At 53.0% G+C, this 15,124-nt stretch overlaps 1 protein-coding gene across 1 annotated transcript in view; it reads right to left on the bottom strand.

The window, feature by feature from the left end:
- Positions 1-4,159: 4,159 nt before the first annotated feature.
- Positions 4,160-15,124, bottom strand: part of LOC140205002 (armadillo repeat-containing protein 5-like) — a 14,369-nt gene continuing 3,404 nt past the window's right edge. Inside the window, 5 exon segments of the mRNA XM_072272048.1 lie at positions 4,160-5,660; positions 6,468-6,600; positions 7,518-7,887; positions 7,889-7,988; positions 10,385-11,198. Coding sequence (XP_072128149.1) covers positions 4,691-5,660; positions 6,468-6,600; positions 7,518-7,887; positions 7,889-7,988; positions 10,385-11,198 — 2,387 coding nt within the window. The 3' untranslated portion in view covers positions 4,160-4,690.

Here is a 15,124-nt window from a genome sequence, read left to right as displayed (position 1 = left end):
GTCTGACCTCGGGAGTGTGTGATGGGACGGTGTGGAGGGAGATTCACTCTGTGTCTGACCCTGGGAGTGTGTGATGGGACGGTGTGGAGGGAGATTCACTCTGTGTCTGACCCCGGGAGTGTGTGATGGGACAGTGTGAGACTCTGTGAAAAGATGGGATGGAGGTGAAAGATGAACTGGCAGGAAGTGTGCAGAGTGAGTGAAGTGCAGGTGACAAGGCCATGTCTCAGGAGTTTATATCTGACACAAACTCCCCTTCCCCTCGTGATCTACATCTCCTTGTAAGGGAGGAGTGAGATCCCACAAGGGGACGTGGATACGAAGGGGAGTCACGTGTGGATGCAGATGGGGGGTGGAAATAGACCATACCACCTCTCTGCAGCAGCACGACAGGAGCAGGGAGAGACGGGGAGGGAGAACGAGAGAGAATGGTGTTGGGGGAGAGATCACCTTGGACTACTCGGGGGGAGATCTTGAGGATCTGTAGGGAGAGGAAGGATGCTAACTGATGATCTGGGCTGGTTGTGGACGCTGGGCCGGGTGGCACCGACGTGTGATGTCTGTCGAAGTTGTGCCTCAAATTTTTTTTGTTCATAGGATGGTTTGTTGATCTGTGTGTGTGGGGCACTTGGGGAGCAGAATTTTGTTTTTTTTTGGTTGGTTAGGGTTTAAGAAGCGCATTAATAGGGAGAAAGAAGCAAAGAGGGCAGTTATTGAAAAACCAGGGTCAGGAACTAGACCGCAGGTTGGGCATTCCGCAGTAGGTCAGCGATTCCAGAGGTCAGGTCGCTGAGGATGGGGACCAGCGTTCGCCATAGTCATTGACCAAGGTCAGCAGGCCACGTGAAACCCCCCAGGTCAACAAGCCCCTCCCAGCAGGAGGTCTGGAGTTTGAGGCCTGAGGTTCAAATTCCAGTGACTGGCGAGTCCTGGAGTTCACACCGAAGGATGAATCCAGAAGTCCAGGTCACACTGTGAAGCTCCGTGGTCGGTGTATCTGGAAGTCAGTGACACAATGTTTGCGAGCATGAAAACTGGAGGCCCGGAGGTGGCCTGTGCTGGGATTTGCATGTGAGTGGGAGGGTGGGTGGTTTGTGTGTGAGTGGGAAGGAGGAAAGAGGTTTGTTGATGTTGTCGTTGTCATCGTCACTTGTAAGACCATAAGACCAGAATTAGGTCATTATAGGAGCAGAATTAGACCATTTGGCCCATCAAGTCTGCTCCGCCATTTCATCATGACTGATCCATTTCCCTCTCAGGCCCAATCTCCTGCCTTCATAGTCATACTTTATTCATCCCGGGGGAGATTGGTTTTCATTACAGTTACACCATAAATAATATTAATAAAACCACAAATAGTTAAATAGTAATATGTAAATTATGAAATAAGTCCAGGACCAGCCTATCGGCTCAGGGTGTCTGACCCTCCAAGGGAGGAGTTGTAAAGTTTGATGGCCACAGGCAGGAATGACTTCCTATGACGCTCTGTGTTGCATCTCGGTGGAATGAGTCTCTGGCTGAATGTACTCCTGTGCCCACCCAGTACATTATGTAGTGGGTGGGAGACATTGACCAAGATGACATGCAACTTAGACAGCATCCTCTTTTCAGACACCACCGTGAGAAAGTCCAGATCCATCCCCACAACATCACTGGCCTTACGAATGAGTTTGTTGATTCTGTTGGTGTCTGCTACCCTCAGCCTGCTGCCCCAGCACACAACAGCAAACATGATAGCACTGGCCACCACAGACTCGTAGAACATCCTCAGCATCATCCGGCAGATGTTAAAGGACCTCAGTCTCCTCAGGAAATAGAGACGGCTCTGACCCTTCTTATAGACAGCCTCAGTGTTCTTTGACCAGTCCAGTTTATTGTCAATTCATATCCCCAGGTATTTGTGATCCTCCACCATGTCCACCCTGATCCCCTGGATGGAAACAGGGGTCACCGGTACCTTAGCTCTCCTCAGGTCTACCACCAGCTCCTTAGTCTTTTTCACATTAAGCTGCAGATAATTCTGCTCACACCATATGACAAAGTTTCCTACCGTAGCCCTGTACTCAGCCTCATCTCCCTTGCTGATGCAGCCAACTATGGCAGAGTCATCAGAAAAATTCTGAAGATGACAAGACTCTGTGCAGTAGTTGAAGTCCAAGGTGTAAATGGTGAAGAGAAAGGGAGACAAGACAGTCCCCTGTGGAGCCCCAGTGCTGCTGATCACTCTGTCGGACACACAGTGTTGCAAGCACACGTACTGTGGTCTGCCAGTCAGGTAATCAAGAATCCATGACACCAGGGAAGCATCTACCTGCATCGCTGTCAGCTTCTCCCCCAGCAGAGCAGGGCGGATGGTGTCAAAAAACATGACCCTCACAGTGCTCGCTGGCTTGTCCAGGTGGGCATAGACACGGTTCAGCAGGTAGACGATGGCATCCTCAACTCCTAGTTGGGGCTGGTAGGCGAACTGGAGGGGATCTCAGTGTGGCCTGACCATAGGCCGGAGCAGCTCCAGAACAAGTCTCTCCAGGGTCTTCATGATGTGAGAGGTCAATGCCACCGGTCTGTAGTCATTGAGGCCGCTGGGGCGTGGCATCTTCAGCACAGGGACGAGGCAGGACGTTTTCCACGGTACAGGAACCCTCTGGAGCCTCAGGCTCAAGTTGAAGACATGGCGAAGACATACAGCTCCCATTAGGGTCTTTTTACCCTTGCAGTTCCTTAACCATCCACAATGATTCTATATATTCCAATCCTACGTCTCCTCTTTCTGAAGATTTGATTTCATTTTTTAAAAAAACAGAACCACCTCATCCTCTCTGCCTTCCTGCCAGTCCTTTCAATATAACGTGTATCCTTGGGTGTTAAGCTCCCAGTTATAATGTTTTCAGCCACAGCTCAGTGATATCCACAATATCATACATGCCAATCTGTAACTGTGCTACACGTTCACCTACCTTATTCCATATACTGTGTGCATTCAAATATAACACTTTCGAGTCCTGTATTCACCACCCTTTTCAATCTCCCCCCCCCCTTTACAATGTTATTTTTCTGACCATTGGGGACACACTGGAATGTGTGGCCACACTTGTGGGCTGCCCCTGTGCATCCTTGCATGACATTGGCAAACGCATTTCAAGATTCAAGACTGTTTAATGCAATTTCCAGTGTATGAGTGCAAGGAGTAACAAAATAATTTTTACTCTGAATCCGATGCAGCACAAAAAAAAAACGATAAAAAGTACAATAATTTAAAAATCCAATAAATCCACAAGCTAGCTTACATACATGGATTGATTGTATGTCCATGGAGTGACACCAAGTACAGAAGTGTTTCAGTAAGCAGATGAGAAATAATCAGGTCGAGTAGGAGACCAGGCCAGAGACAACTGCAGTCTCCGATTTTTCCAACTCATCGCCTGGTCACTGATCAAACCTGCACTCAGGTCCCTGACAATCCTAAATGCATCTCTGCATTGGTTTACTAGGAGCACCATGCACAGTTCCTGTTTCAGTATTCCCCACCCCAAGTCAGATTCACACTGGGAACACCATGCACAGTTCCCAACCCCGCCCCCCCCCCCCCCCCCAAGTCAGATCCACACTGGGAATCCGTGCACAGCTCCCATCTCTGTATCCCCCTGGGTCTGATCCATACACTGGGAACACCATGCACGGTTCCCATCCCATCCCTCCCAGGTCAGATCCACACTGGGAATCCAATGCAGTTTCAGCCTCCATCTCCCCTGGGTTAGACCAACACTGCATGCACTGCACACAATTCTCACCTTTGTATTCCCCTGGGGTAGACCCACAACAGGAGCACCATGCATGGTTCCCATCTCCGTCTCCCCCTAGGATCGACCAATACTGTGAGCATCATGCAGTTTCTGACCGTCTCTCCTGGGTCAGACCCACACTGGGAGCACAGTGCACGGTTCCTGTCTCCATCTCTCCCTGTTTAGACCCTCACTGTGCACGGTCCCTGTCTCCATCTCCCCCCTGGGTCAGGCCCTCACCGGGAGCATCGTGCACGGTCCCTGTCTCCATCTCCCCCCCGGGTCAGGCCCTCACCGGGAGCATCGTGCACGGTCCCTGTCTCCATCTCCCCTGGGTCTCAGGTGCCTTCTGGCCTCAATGACAGTGTGCTTTCACAAATTGGAAATTGGAATGATGCGTTGGAACAAGAACCGTTTTATTTGCTATTGTCAACAGAACTACTGTACATAATTCCCCGAAATGAAAGTGTGTCTGTACAGAGAAATATTTACATACATCGGGAATATTCATCCACATAATGAAACCCCAGACTCGTGGGATTGTACTGGCCTTTGCCTAAACCCCAACCTCTGCCAGCTTCCCCCATCACTCTCTCCCTCTTCCCAGAGGGAGAGGGGGGAGAGAAGGCGATTCAGGACAGAGGGAAGGAGGAGAGAGATTGGGCCCTAGTAGGGGAAGGGATGGGGTACGAGTTGAGGGGGCGGGGGCAGGGGCAGGGATGAGCAAGGCCTCCTGTGGAGGGAGTCCAGCTCCTCCTCTCTCCACTCTTCCCCCCTCCTTCCAACCTGTGTCCCTCACTCAGAAACTCAAACAGGAGCCCAAGCTGACACCCCAGAACCTCTCCACTCCTCCCCTCTCACCTTTCACTGTCACCCCTCCTTCCTCTCCCTACCTCCCCCTCCACCCCTCACAGAAACTCAGCCAGGATCCCATGCAGACACCCAAGAACCTCTTCCCTCTCACTCTCCCCCTCTACCCCCAGGAGCGCGACCCACATGTCTGGCCGACAGACAGGCTCCGAAGGCCCCTTCAGCACGCGCCGGAGGGCGAGAAGGGCGAGCTGGGGCAACGCCAGGCGCCGGGCCAGCCCATGAAGCTCGGGGAGGCGGGTGGACGGGAGGAGAGCCAGGGCTCGTGCTCCCAGCCCCCCTGCCAGCTCTGGCAGCAGGTAGCGGGATGCTGCCACTAGGGAGCGGCCCAGAGGAGAGCAAGTCAAGGGCTGCCTGGGGAGGGGAGCAGGCGGCCAGAGGGAAGGGCAGGAGGGGGGCTGGCACCCATGGAGGTGGTGCAGGAGGAGACGACAGGTGGGGGGGTCCAGCTCCCCCAGATGCACTTCCCTCAGCGAGGACTCCAGGAAGGGACCTGAGAGGAGGGCAGAGAAGAAGCCAGGGGTGGAGGGGGGTGAAGAGGGGGTGGGGGAGGGCGGGGAGCAGACCATAGCCCTCAGTGCCCTCAGCTTGGCACCACAGTCCAATACGAAGAACAGGTCCCCCTCTCCAGCCTCTGCGTCTGACAGCGCCTCCTGGTAGGGACAGTAGGAAGGAGGTCGAGCCACCCTCTGCAGTTCTTCTTCCCCCTCAATCCCCTCATCAGGCACTCCCTCCTCACCCTCCATCCCCTCTTCTGGCTCTCCCCCCTCGTCCTCTCCTACCCGCTCTGCCGGCTCCCACCACTCCCCCCTTCCTATCTCCCCCTCGGCCTCCCAGCCCCTGCCCCCCTCCCTGGGCTCGGGAGTTCCAGCCAGTTCGGCCACTGCCTCAGCCGCCCCGAAGGTGCTGAGAGGGTCTGTACTGTCACCGTCACCCCCACCCAGTGCCCCCAGTAGCAACCTCAGCCCCTTGTGATCCAAAAGCAGCCGGCGCCGTACACTGTCGTTCCTGCGGGCGGGAAGAGAGAAAAAATAATTACTTCATACAGCAGTGAAACAGGCCCTTCAGCCCAAATGGTTCATGCTGACCAAGTTCATCCCGTTTGCTCACGTTTGGCCTGTATCCCTCTAAACCCTTCCTATTGATGTACCTGTCCGAGGGTCTTTTAAGCATAGCTAATGTACACTTCCTCAGGGAGCTCGCTCCATTTACGGACCACCCTCTCGGTCAAACCGTTGCTCCTCAGGATCCAATTAAATCTCTCCACTCTCTCCTTAAACTTTGTGCCCTCTGGTTCATGATTCCCCAACCTTGGGGAAAAGACTAAGATTTTATATACCCCCAAGGTCACCTGCAGTCTCCTACACTCCAAGCACAACCTCCCCCCAAAACTCAGTCCTTCAGGTCCCAGCACCATCCTCATAATTCCCCTCGGCACACTTTCAAGGTTAACAGCATCTTTCCCACAGCAGGGCGACCAAAACAGAACAGTTCTCTGAGTCACCAACGTCTTGTACAAATATAACTTAATGCCCCAACTACTGACCCTCGATACTCCCCACCACTCAGACTGTGTGCCCTACGCTTGTACGCTGATGTCCCTCTGTCCCTCGACACTCCCCACCATTCACAGAGACCTCCATCCCTGCCCTGTCCGCGTACAACGCCCAGAATGACGTGCCTGTGGGAGGATGTGCGCGGACAGTCAGGAACCCATGTGGGGGGGAATGAGGCACAGCAGGAAACCTGCGTGGGGCTGGGGGCACGGGCACGAGCTCGAGCTCACACACCGTCTCCCCAGAAGGCTAGACTCACCTGCAGAGGAGGGGAAGGGCCATGGCACACGACACGCGGTCCGGCTCTGTCCCGGAGAGCAGCAGGTGGGCCAGGGTACCGACCCCGAACGCAGACTCTGCCTGAGCCCCCATGTTCTGTAGCAGCACCTCTCCTGGAGGGTGGAAAGAGCAAGTTACAGGAGTCAGACAGTGAGTGAGGACACCACTCACCCGCAGGGTTCAGAAGGATCGGAGAGCCCAAGTACACAGCTCCCTGACTGGGGCAATCCACGCCGGGTCTGTCAGCTCCCCGACGGAGGCGAGAGGCGCCAGGTTCGTCAGCTCCCCGACGGGGGCGAGGGACGCCAGGTTCGTCAGCTCCCTGACAGGGGCGAGGGGCGAGAGACGCCGGATGTGTCAGCTCCCCGACGGGGGCGAGGGACGCCGGGTCTGTCTTTATTTGTGAAGGCATTGAGTTGAAAAGTCATGAAGTTACGTTGCAGCTTTATAAAACTCCGGCCAGACCATTTCATTCAGTACTTTGGAGAGGGCACAGAGGAGGTTCACAAGGATGCTGCCTGGGTTAGAAGGTACGAGCTAGAAGAAGAGGTTGGACAACGTTGCAGCAGCCGAGTCTGAGGGGAGACCTGACAGGGGTGTATCGGATTATAAAGAGGAGACAGCTGGTATCTATAGCCCCCAGAAGCAGGCATTAATGGTGGAGGGGGGGGGGTAGACATGAGATGGCTCTCAAACACATGGGCGTGCAGGAAATGGAGTGGTATGCAGAGAACAGCTTTGGTTTCGTGACATAGGTGACTACAGTGTGTAGTTTTGATCGTCCAGCTACAGGGGGCTTGGGATCAAGCAGGAGACGACGCAAGGAAGCTCTACGAAGAAATTCCCAGGACTGGAGAGCTTCAGTGATGAGAAGAGACTGGATAGGGCTGGGACTGTTTTCCTTGGAGTGAAAGAAGCTGAGAGGTGGTGAGAGAGACATAGTCATAGTTGATTGATCCCGGGGGAAGGCGGGGTGGGATTTGACAAACAAGGCTGTTGGAACAGACTGATGGACACGAGGGAAACTCACCAAGCTGTCTGAGCCAGCAGCACGCCCCTCCTCCTCGCTCCTCCCTCACAGGCCGCAGGTCCTCGAGGCGCAGCCCACGGATCAGGTGGGCCCGGACCAGGAGCGGAGCCCTGGACCGGATCAGGGGCTCCAGGCAGTTGGGGTTGCAGAACAGGCGAGAGAGGAGACGGAAGCAGCGAGCAGCCCCCGGCCGGCCCAGGCCCAAGTACTCCAGCAGCCCCCGCAAGCTGGCCTCCGCCAGCAGGCCCGGCGGGGGCTCCTCAGCCTGCGAGTAACGCGATAACAGCAGCAGGGCCGGAGTCTCCGGTGAAGGGGGAGGGGTGCGGATAAGCTGAGGAGTCGAGCATTCATCCTCATTATGGGGTGGGGAGGAGGGGGGGAGGGGGAGGGGGAAAGGGGTCAGGCTCAGTCGAGGGAGCAGGCGAGAGGTCAGAGGGGCCCTCGATGTAGCCCTCAGACACCAGCCAGGACCTGGAGGGAGGGGAGGGGGCAAGGGGGATTTGTAGGTAGCAAAAAGTAGTGAAGGGTGGAAGGCAGAGGGAGGGGATTGAGGGTAGAAACAGTGAGGGAGAGGTGAAGGAATCAGAGGGAGGAAATCGTTATGAGTAGGAAGGGAGGAGAGAGGTGGGGGGATAGAGGGAAGTGGAAGAGCAGGCAGGGGTAGAGGAGAAGGTGGAGGGGTGAGTGATAAAAAAAAAATTAATTCTTCGTATCAAAATTCCAAACTAACTTGACATCCAAGTCAGAGATTCGAGGAGGATTGTCCCATTAAATAAACTTCTGATGGGAGAAGAGAGTCAGTGAAAAGGAGCGCTGGGGGGAGGGGTCACTAGAAGGCCATGTAAAGGAGCCGGATTAACGTTAATGGGGATAATTGACACAGGACCCTGGGGGAGAGGGGTCACTGAGGGACGGTGTGAGGGAGCTGGATTAACGTCAGTGGGGATACAGTCAGTGACACAGGACGCAGGTGGAGAGGGGTCACTGAGGGATGGCGTGAGGGAGCTGGATTAACGTCAGTGGGGATACAGTCAGTGACACAGCACTGGGGAAGAGGGGTCACTGAGGGACGGTGTGAGGGAGCTGGATTAACGTCCGTGGGGATACAGTCAGTGACTCAGGCCCCTGGTGGAGAGGGGTCACTGAGGAACGGCGTGAGGGAGCTGGATTAATGTCAGTGGGGATACAGTGACACAGGATGCAGGCGGAGAGGGGTCACTGAGGAATCATGTCTGTGGATTGAATGCTTTAATTCCTGACTACGCAGAGGGTGTAACAGGACAATGATTTCAAACAGAAAAATCTCCCCAATTTTACTTCCACACTGACGATTACACACTTGATTTACTACTTCTGTCTCTGCTTGTCTCTCTATCTCCCTCCATCCACACCATCCTGTTTCACTTCCTATGACCCCATCACACACTCCTGGAGTCAGACACAGACTGAGGCTCTCTCCACAACGTCCCGTCTCACACTCCCAAAGTCAGACACAGACTGAGGCTCTCTCCACAACGTCCCGTCTCACAGTCCTGGAGTCAGACACAGACTGAGGCTCTCTCCACAATGTCCTGTCTCACACTCCTGGAGTCAGACACAGACTGAGGCTCTCTCCACAACGTCCCGTCTCACACTCCTGGTGTCTGGAACATGGTTGCCTCAGGCCGGGAATCCCCTCCTCTGGCAGAGGGCGGGGTCCTGGCCGACCCTTGCCCTGTCTCAACGGATGTCAGTGCGGCTCAGGTGTGTGGATCAACTCAGGCTGAGCTGCTCGTCGGGCCCAAGCCCCGCAGCCTTACCCGAGAGACGAATCCACACAACTTGAGCCGTCTTTCATCAACACCCACAATCCCATTCAGGGATGCAGGCAGGAGGTACCTTTATGGGCTGCTGCTCCACACCCTCCACTTCCTAGCATTTGTCCACCGTCCCGACACGCCATGGCGGTCGGTCTTTCCACCTGGAGGTGAGGGGGGTCCCCAGTGGAAGTCCCTCTACAAGGGAGTCCTTCCCATGCACCTTGGGGATCTCGGCTGGAGGGTGCTGCATAAAGCGGTGCCCTGTAATAAGTTCTTTAGTCTGTACACGGATCTCCCAGCCGCGTGTCACTTCTGCGGGCTGGAGGAGACCGTGTACCATATGTACGTGGAGTGTGTGAGGCTGCAGCCCCTTTTCGTGTATTTGCGTGGGCTGCTTCTCGCCTTCTGGTTGCATTTCAGTCCCACCCTATTCATATATGGTCATCCAGTAAGGAGGGGGGCACAGAGGGATGAGGATGTCCTTGTCAACTTGCTCCTGGGGCTGGCGAAAATTGCCATCCGTGGCTCCTGGAAAAGGGTGGTAGGAGGTTCTCCCCGTGCAGACTGCCTGGCTATGTTTAGGGGGTATGTTCGAGCCCGGGTGAACATTGAAAAGGAATACGCACAGTCCACGGCGACCGTCGAGATGTTCCGGGACCGTTGGGCTCCGCGGGGTGTAAATGCCATCATTGATGAGGATGGCAATATATTGGTTTAACATGTATTGTCTGTTTGTAGTGTAGTAAATGTGTTATTCACTGGGTTTGTAAATATTGTATAGCACCGACATTTGTAATAAAGAATTTTGTTAAAGAAAAAAAAAAGGTGTCAGACACAGACTGAGGCTCTCTCCACAACGTCCTGTCTCACAGTCCTGGAGTCAGACACAGAATGAGGCTCTCTCCACAACGTCCTGTCTCACAGTCCTGGAGTCAGACACAGACTAAGGCTCTCTCCACAACGTCCCGTCTCACAGTCCTGGAGTCAGACACAGACTGAGGCTCTCTCCACAACGTCCCGTCTCACAGTCCTGGAGTCAGAATCTCCCTCTGCGCACCAAACACTGACCTTAAGCTGAGGAAGCTGCTGGAACCTTCCCTCCTCCGCTCCTCGTCGTCGTCCTCCTCCCCCAAGCTCCCTTCTGGTGGGAAGTCAAAGGAGTCGCCCTCCACCTCATCGTCATCTGCAGCTGCCAGCCCTCCTGCCTCCCCCCTGGCCGAGTGCAGCCTCTCCACCAGGAGAGGGACCAGCCCTCCGGCTGCCAGCTCCTCCAGTGCTTGTTGATCGTAGAAGAAGGCGAGGAACGCGCCCACGATGCGTGGATGGCTGGTGGCATGTGCGGGAAGGCCCAGGAAGGACAGCAGCAGCCCGAGGCCACCCTCCCTCCTCACCCTGGCCCGGTTCACTGCCTCCCGGCACAGGAGGCAAAGAGCCCGCAGATGGGAGGGGGCCGCGGGAGAGGAGGGCTCAGCGCGCAGGGAGCTCGTCAGGAGTCGAACCCCGCCGGCTCGGCCCAGCGCCGGGCGGACGCAGGCGTGGCCACAGAGACTGGCCAGGGCCAAGAGGGCACCCTGCTGGACGCGAGTGGATGGGTGGGAGCAGAGGGGGGCCAGCAGCTCGGGAGCCCCTGCCCCGCAGAGGCGAGAGGCCAGGGGAGCCGGCAGACCCCGGCCCAGGGCAGAGAGAGCCCGGCAGGTGGCTGACAGCAGCCCCTCCTCGGGGCGAGAGAGCAGGGGAAGCAGAGGGGGCAGGCAGCCCTGGGTGGTCAGCCAGCGGCGGTGGGAGGGTGTGTCGGACAGCAGGCGTACAGCCCGAACCGTGCTCTGCAGACAGCCGGCATCCTCACAAGACGAGAGTAGGTGCACAAGGAGGGGAACAGCACCTGAGAAACAAGAGAGAGAGTGAGAGTGTTAGAAATAGTTGGGGAGAAAGGGAGAGAATGCTGGGGAGAGAAGGGGAGAGTCTGACAGAAGGTCGGGGGGGGGGGTACGGGGAAGGAGACCGAGACCTACAGAGAAGATAATGCACATAGGAGAATGGGGGACGCATGCAGAAAAGAAAGTCAGCGCGAACGACTCTGACACAGGGTAGCTAGATACGTACGAATGAGGCAGGGAGGCACACAGAGGTGTGGGTGGGGGATTGTACGGGGCCTATCAGCGGTGTTTACAGAGCTCTGTGAACTAAATAAAAGTACAGTAGGGATAAGCAGAGTGGCCATTGTTGGGAGAAGAAGCGAAAGGCTTTGGCTCGGAAGAGGCGTCGGCTCTGTGTAAAAGCATCTGTTAAGGTTTCCTTTTTGTTTTTTTCCTCTCTTACTCCACCATTTAAATGGCTATGGTGTGCTCTTCTTGCTGGATATTGGAGAACTGGGAGACCCAGAGTCTCCTGGGGAACTACACCTGCGTGAAGTGCATCCGGCTGCAGCTCCTTGAAGACCGTGTTAATCTGGAGCAGCAGCTGGGTGACCTCCGGCTTCTACGGGACAGTGAGGAGTTACAGGGAGGTGGTCATCCCGAAGTTGCAGGAGGTGACCAGCTGGGTGACTGTCAGGAGAAATGGAAATATAAATAGGCAGTTTGAGCAGAGCACCCGTGGCCATTCCCCTCAAAAATAAGTATACTGATTTGGATACTTTTGTGGGGGATGACCTCCCAGGAGAATGCCACGGTGACTGGGATACAAGCACTGGGCATGGGTCCATGGTGCAGAAGGGAAAGAGAGAGAAGAAGGGAGCGGTAGTGATAGGGGACTCGATAGTGAGGGGAACAGACAGGAGATTCTGTGGACGTGATTCTGTGGGAGGTCCTGAAAAGAGAATTTAGAGAGTTGGGTAGAAAGCTGAGAAGCAGGACCTCCCGGGTAGTAATTTCTGCATTGCTGCCTGTGCCACGCACCAGTGATGTAGAAACAGGATGATTTGGCAGATAAATGCGTGGCTGAGAGACTGGTGCAGGGGGCAGGGCTTCAGGCTCTTGGATCATTGGGATCTCTTCCGGGGGGGGGAGAGCCTGTTCAAAAGTGATGGGTTGCACGTGAACCTGAGGAGGACCAAAATTCTCACGGGCAGGTTTATTAGAGCTGTTGGGGAGGGTTTTAACTAATTTGGCAGAGGGGTGGGAATCAAAATGAAGGCACTCAGGGTAGGACAGATGGTAAAAAAATAAAGATAGCGTGCAGTCAGACTGTCAGTAAGGGCAGGCAGGTGATGGGACTTCATTGCAGCCAACAGGCTAAATATCAAATCACTAGGGATGCAGAATCAGAAAGGATAGCAAATACGGTACTCAAGGTGTTGTATCTAAACGCACGTAGTATAAGAAATAAGGTGGATGATCTTGTTGCACTATTACAGATTGCCTGGTATGATGTTGTGGGCATCACTGAATCGTGGCTGAAGGATGGTTGTAGTTGGGAGCCGAATGTCCAAGGTTACACGTTGTATCGGAGGAATAGGAAGGTAGGCAGAGGGGGTGGTGTGGCTCTACCGGCAAAGAATGGCATCAAATCAGTAGAAAGATGTGACATAGGATCAGAAGATGTTGAATCCTTGTGGGCTGAGTTAAGAAACTGCAAGAGTAAAAGGATGTTGATGACAGTTATATACAGGCCTCCTAACAGTGGCAGGGTGGTGAACCACAGGTTAAAACGGGAAATAGAAAAGGTGTTTCAAAAGGGCAATGTTATGATAGTGACTAGAGATTTCAACATGCAGGTCGATTGGGGAAAATCAGGTCAGAAATGGATCTCAAGAGAGTGAATTTATTGAGTGCCTACAAGATGGCTTTTTAGAGCAGTTTATCACTGAGCTACTGGGGGGATCAGCTATACTGGATTGGGTGTTATGTAATGAACTGGAGGTGATTATGGAGCTCAAGGTAAAAGAACCTTTAGGAACCAGTGATCGCAATACGATTGAGTTCAGCTTGAAATTTGATAGGAAGAAAGTCAAGTCTGATGTAGCAGTATTTCAGTGGAGTAAGGGAAACCACAGTGGTATGAGAGAGGAGTTGGCCAAAGTAAATTGGAAGGAGCTGCTGGCAGGGATGTCAGCAGAGCAGAAATGGCGTGTGTTTCTGGGAAAAATATGGAAGGTGCAGGACGTGTGTATTCCAAAAACAAAGAAATACTCAAATGGTAAAATAGTACAACCGTGGCTGACAAGGGAAGTCAAAGTTATTGTAAAAGCAAAAGGAAAGGCATGCAACAAAAGCAAAAATTAATGGGAAGTTAGAGAATTGGGAAGTTTTTGAAAATCTAGACAGCAACTCATAGAATCATTATAAGGGAAAAGATGAAATGTAAAAGCAAGCTAGCAAATAATATCAAAGTGGATAGTAAAAGTTTTTTCAAGTATGTTAGAAATAAAAGAGAAATGAGAGTGGACATAGGACCGCTAGAAAATGAGGCAGGAGAAATAATAATGGGGGACAAAGAGACGGCAGTTGAACTAAATGAGAATTTTGCAAGTCTTCACTGTGGAAGACACTAGCAGTGTGCCAGATGTTGTAGTGTGTGAAGGGTGCAGTTACTGCAGACCTAAAGGTACACAAGTCACCTGGACCAGAGGAACTGCACCCTGGGGTTCTGAAAGAGGTAGCATTAGAGATTGTGGTGGCATTAGAAATGATCCTTCAAAATTCATTGGTCTCTGGCATGGTGCCAGAAGACTGGAAAATTGCAAATGTCAATCTACTCTTTATTAAAGGAGGAAGGCAGCAAAAAGGAAATTATAGACCAGTTAGCCTGACTTCAGTGGTTGGGAAAATTTTAGAGTCAATTGTTAAGGATGAGGTGACGGAGTACTTGGTGACACAGGACAAGATAGTGCAAAGTCAACATGGTTTCCTTCAGGGAAAATCCTGCCTGGCAAACCTGTTGGAATTCTTTGAGGAGATTACAAGTAGGATAAAGGAGATGCAGTGGATGTTGTATATTTGGGCTTTCAGAAGGCCTTTAACAAGGTGCCACAAATGAGGCTGCTTACAAGTTAAGAGCCCATAGTATTACAGGAAAGTTACTGGCATAGTTAGAGCATTGTCTGATTGGTAGGAGGCAATGAGCGGAAATAATTTTTTTCTGGTCGGCTGCCAGTGACTACTGGTGTTCCGCAGGGGCCGGTGTTGGGACCACTTCTTTTTATGCTGTATATCAATGATTTAGATGATGGAATAGGTGGCTTTGTTGCCAAGTTTGCAGATGATACAAAGATTAGTGGAGGGGCTGGTAGTGTTGAGGAAACAGGTAGGATGCAGGACTTAGACAAAGCTTAGGAGAATGGGCAAGAAAGTGGCTAACGAAACACAATGTTGGAAAATGCATGGTCATGCGCTTCGGTAGTAGAAATAAATTTTCTGAACGGGGAGAAAATCCAAAAATCTGAGATGCAAAGGGACTTGGGAGTCTTTGTGCAGAACATCCTGAAGGTTAACTTGCAGGCTGAGTCAGTGGTGAGGAAGGTAAATGCCATGTTAACATTCATTTCAAGAGGTCTTGAATACAAGAGCAGGGATGTGATGCTGAGGCTTTATAAGGCACTGGTGAGGCCTCACCTTGAGTGTTGTGAATAGTCTTGGGTCCCCCATCTTAGAAAAGATGTGCTGACATTGGAGAGGGTTCAGAGGAGGTTCACAAGGATGATTCCAGGAATGAAAGGGTTATCATATGAGGAACATTTGACGGCTCTGGGTCTGTACTCGATGGAATTCAGAAAGATCAGGGGGGGGGGACCCATTGAAACGTTTCGAATGTTGAAGGGCCTAGACAGAGTAGATGTGGAAAGGATGTTTCTCATTGTAGGAGAGTCTA

The sequence above is a fragment of the Mobula birostris genome, chromosome 11 (assembly GCF_030028105.1).
Source record: "Mobula birostris isolate sMobBir1 chromosome 11, sMobBir1.hap1, whole genome shotgun sequence".
Classification (NCBI taxonomy): domain Eukaryota; kingdom Metazoa; phylum Chordata; class Chondrichthyes; order Myliobatiformes; family Myliobatidae; genus Mobula; species Mobula birostris.
This window is presented reverse-complemented; position numbering and strand designations above follow the sequence as displayed.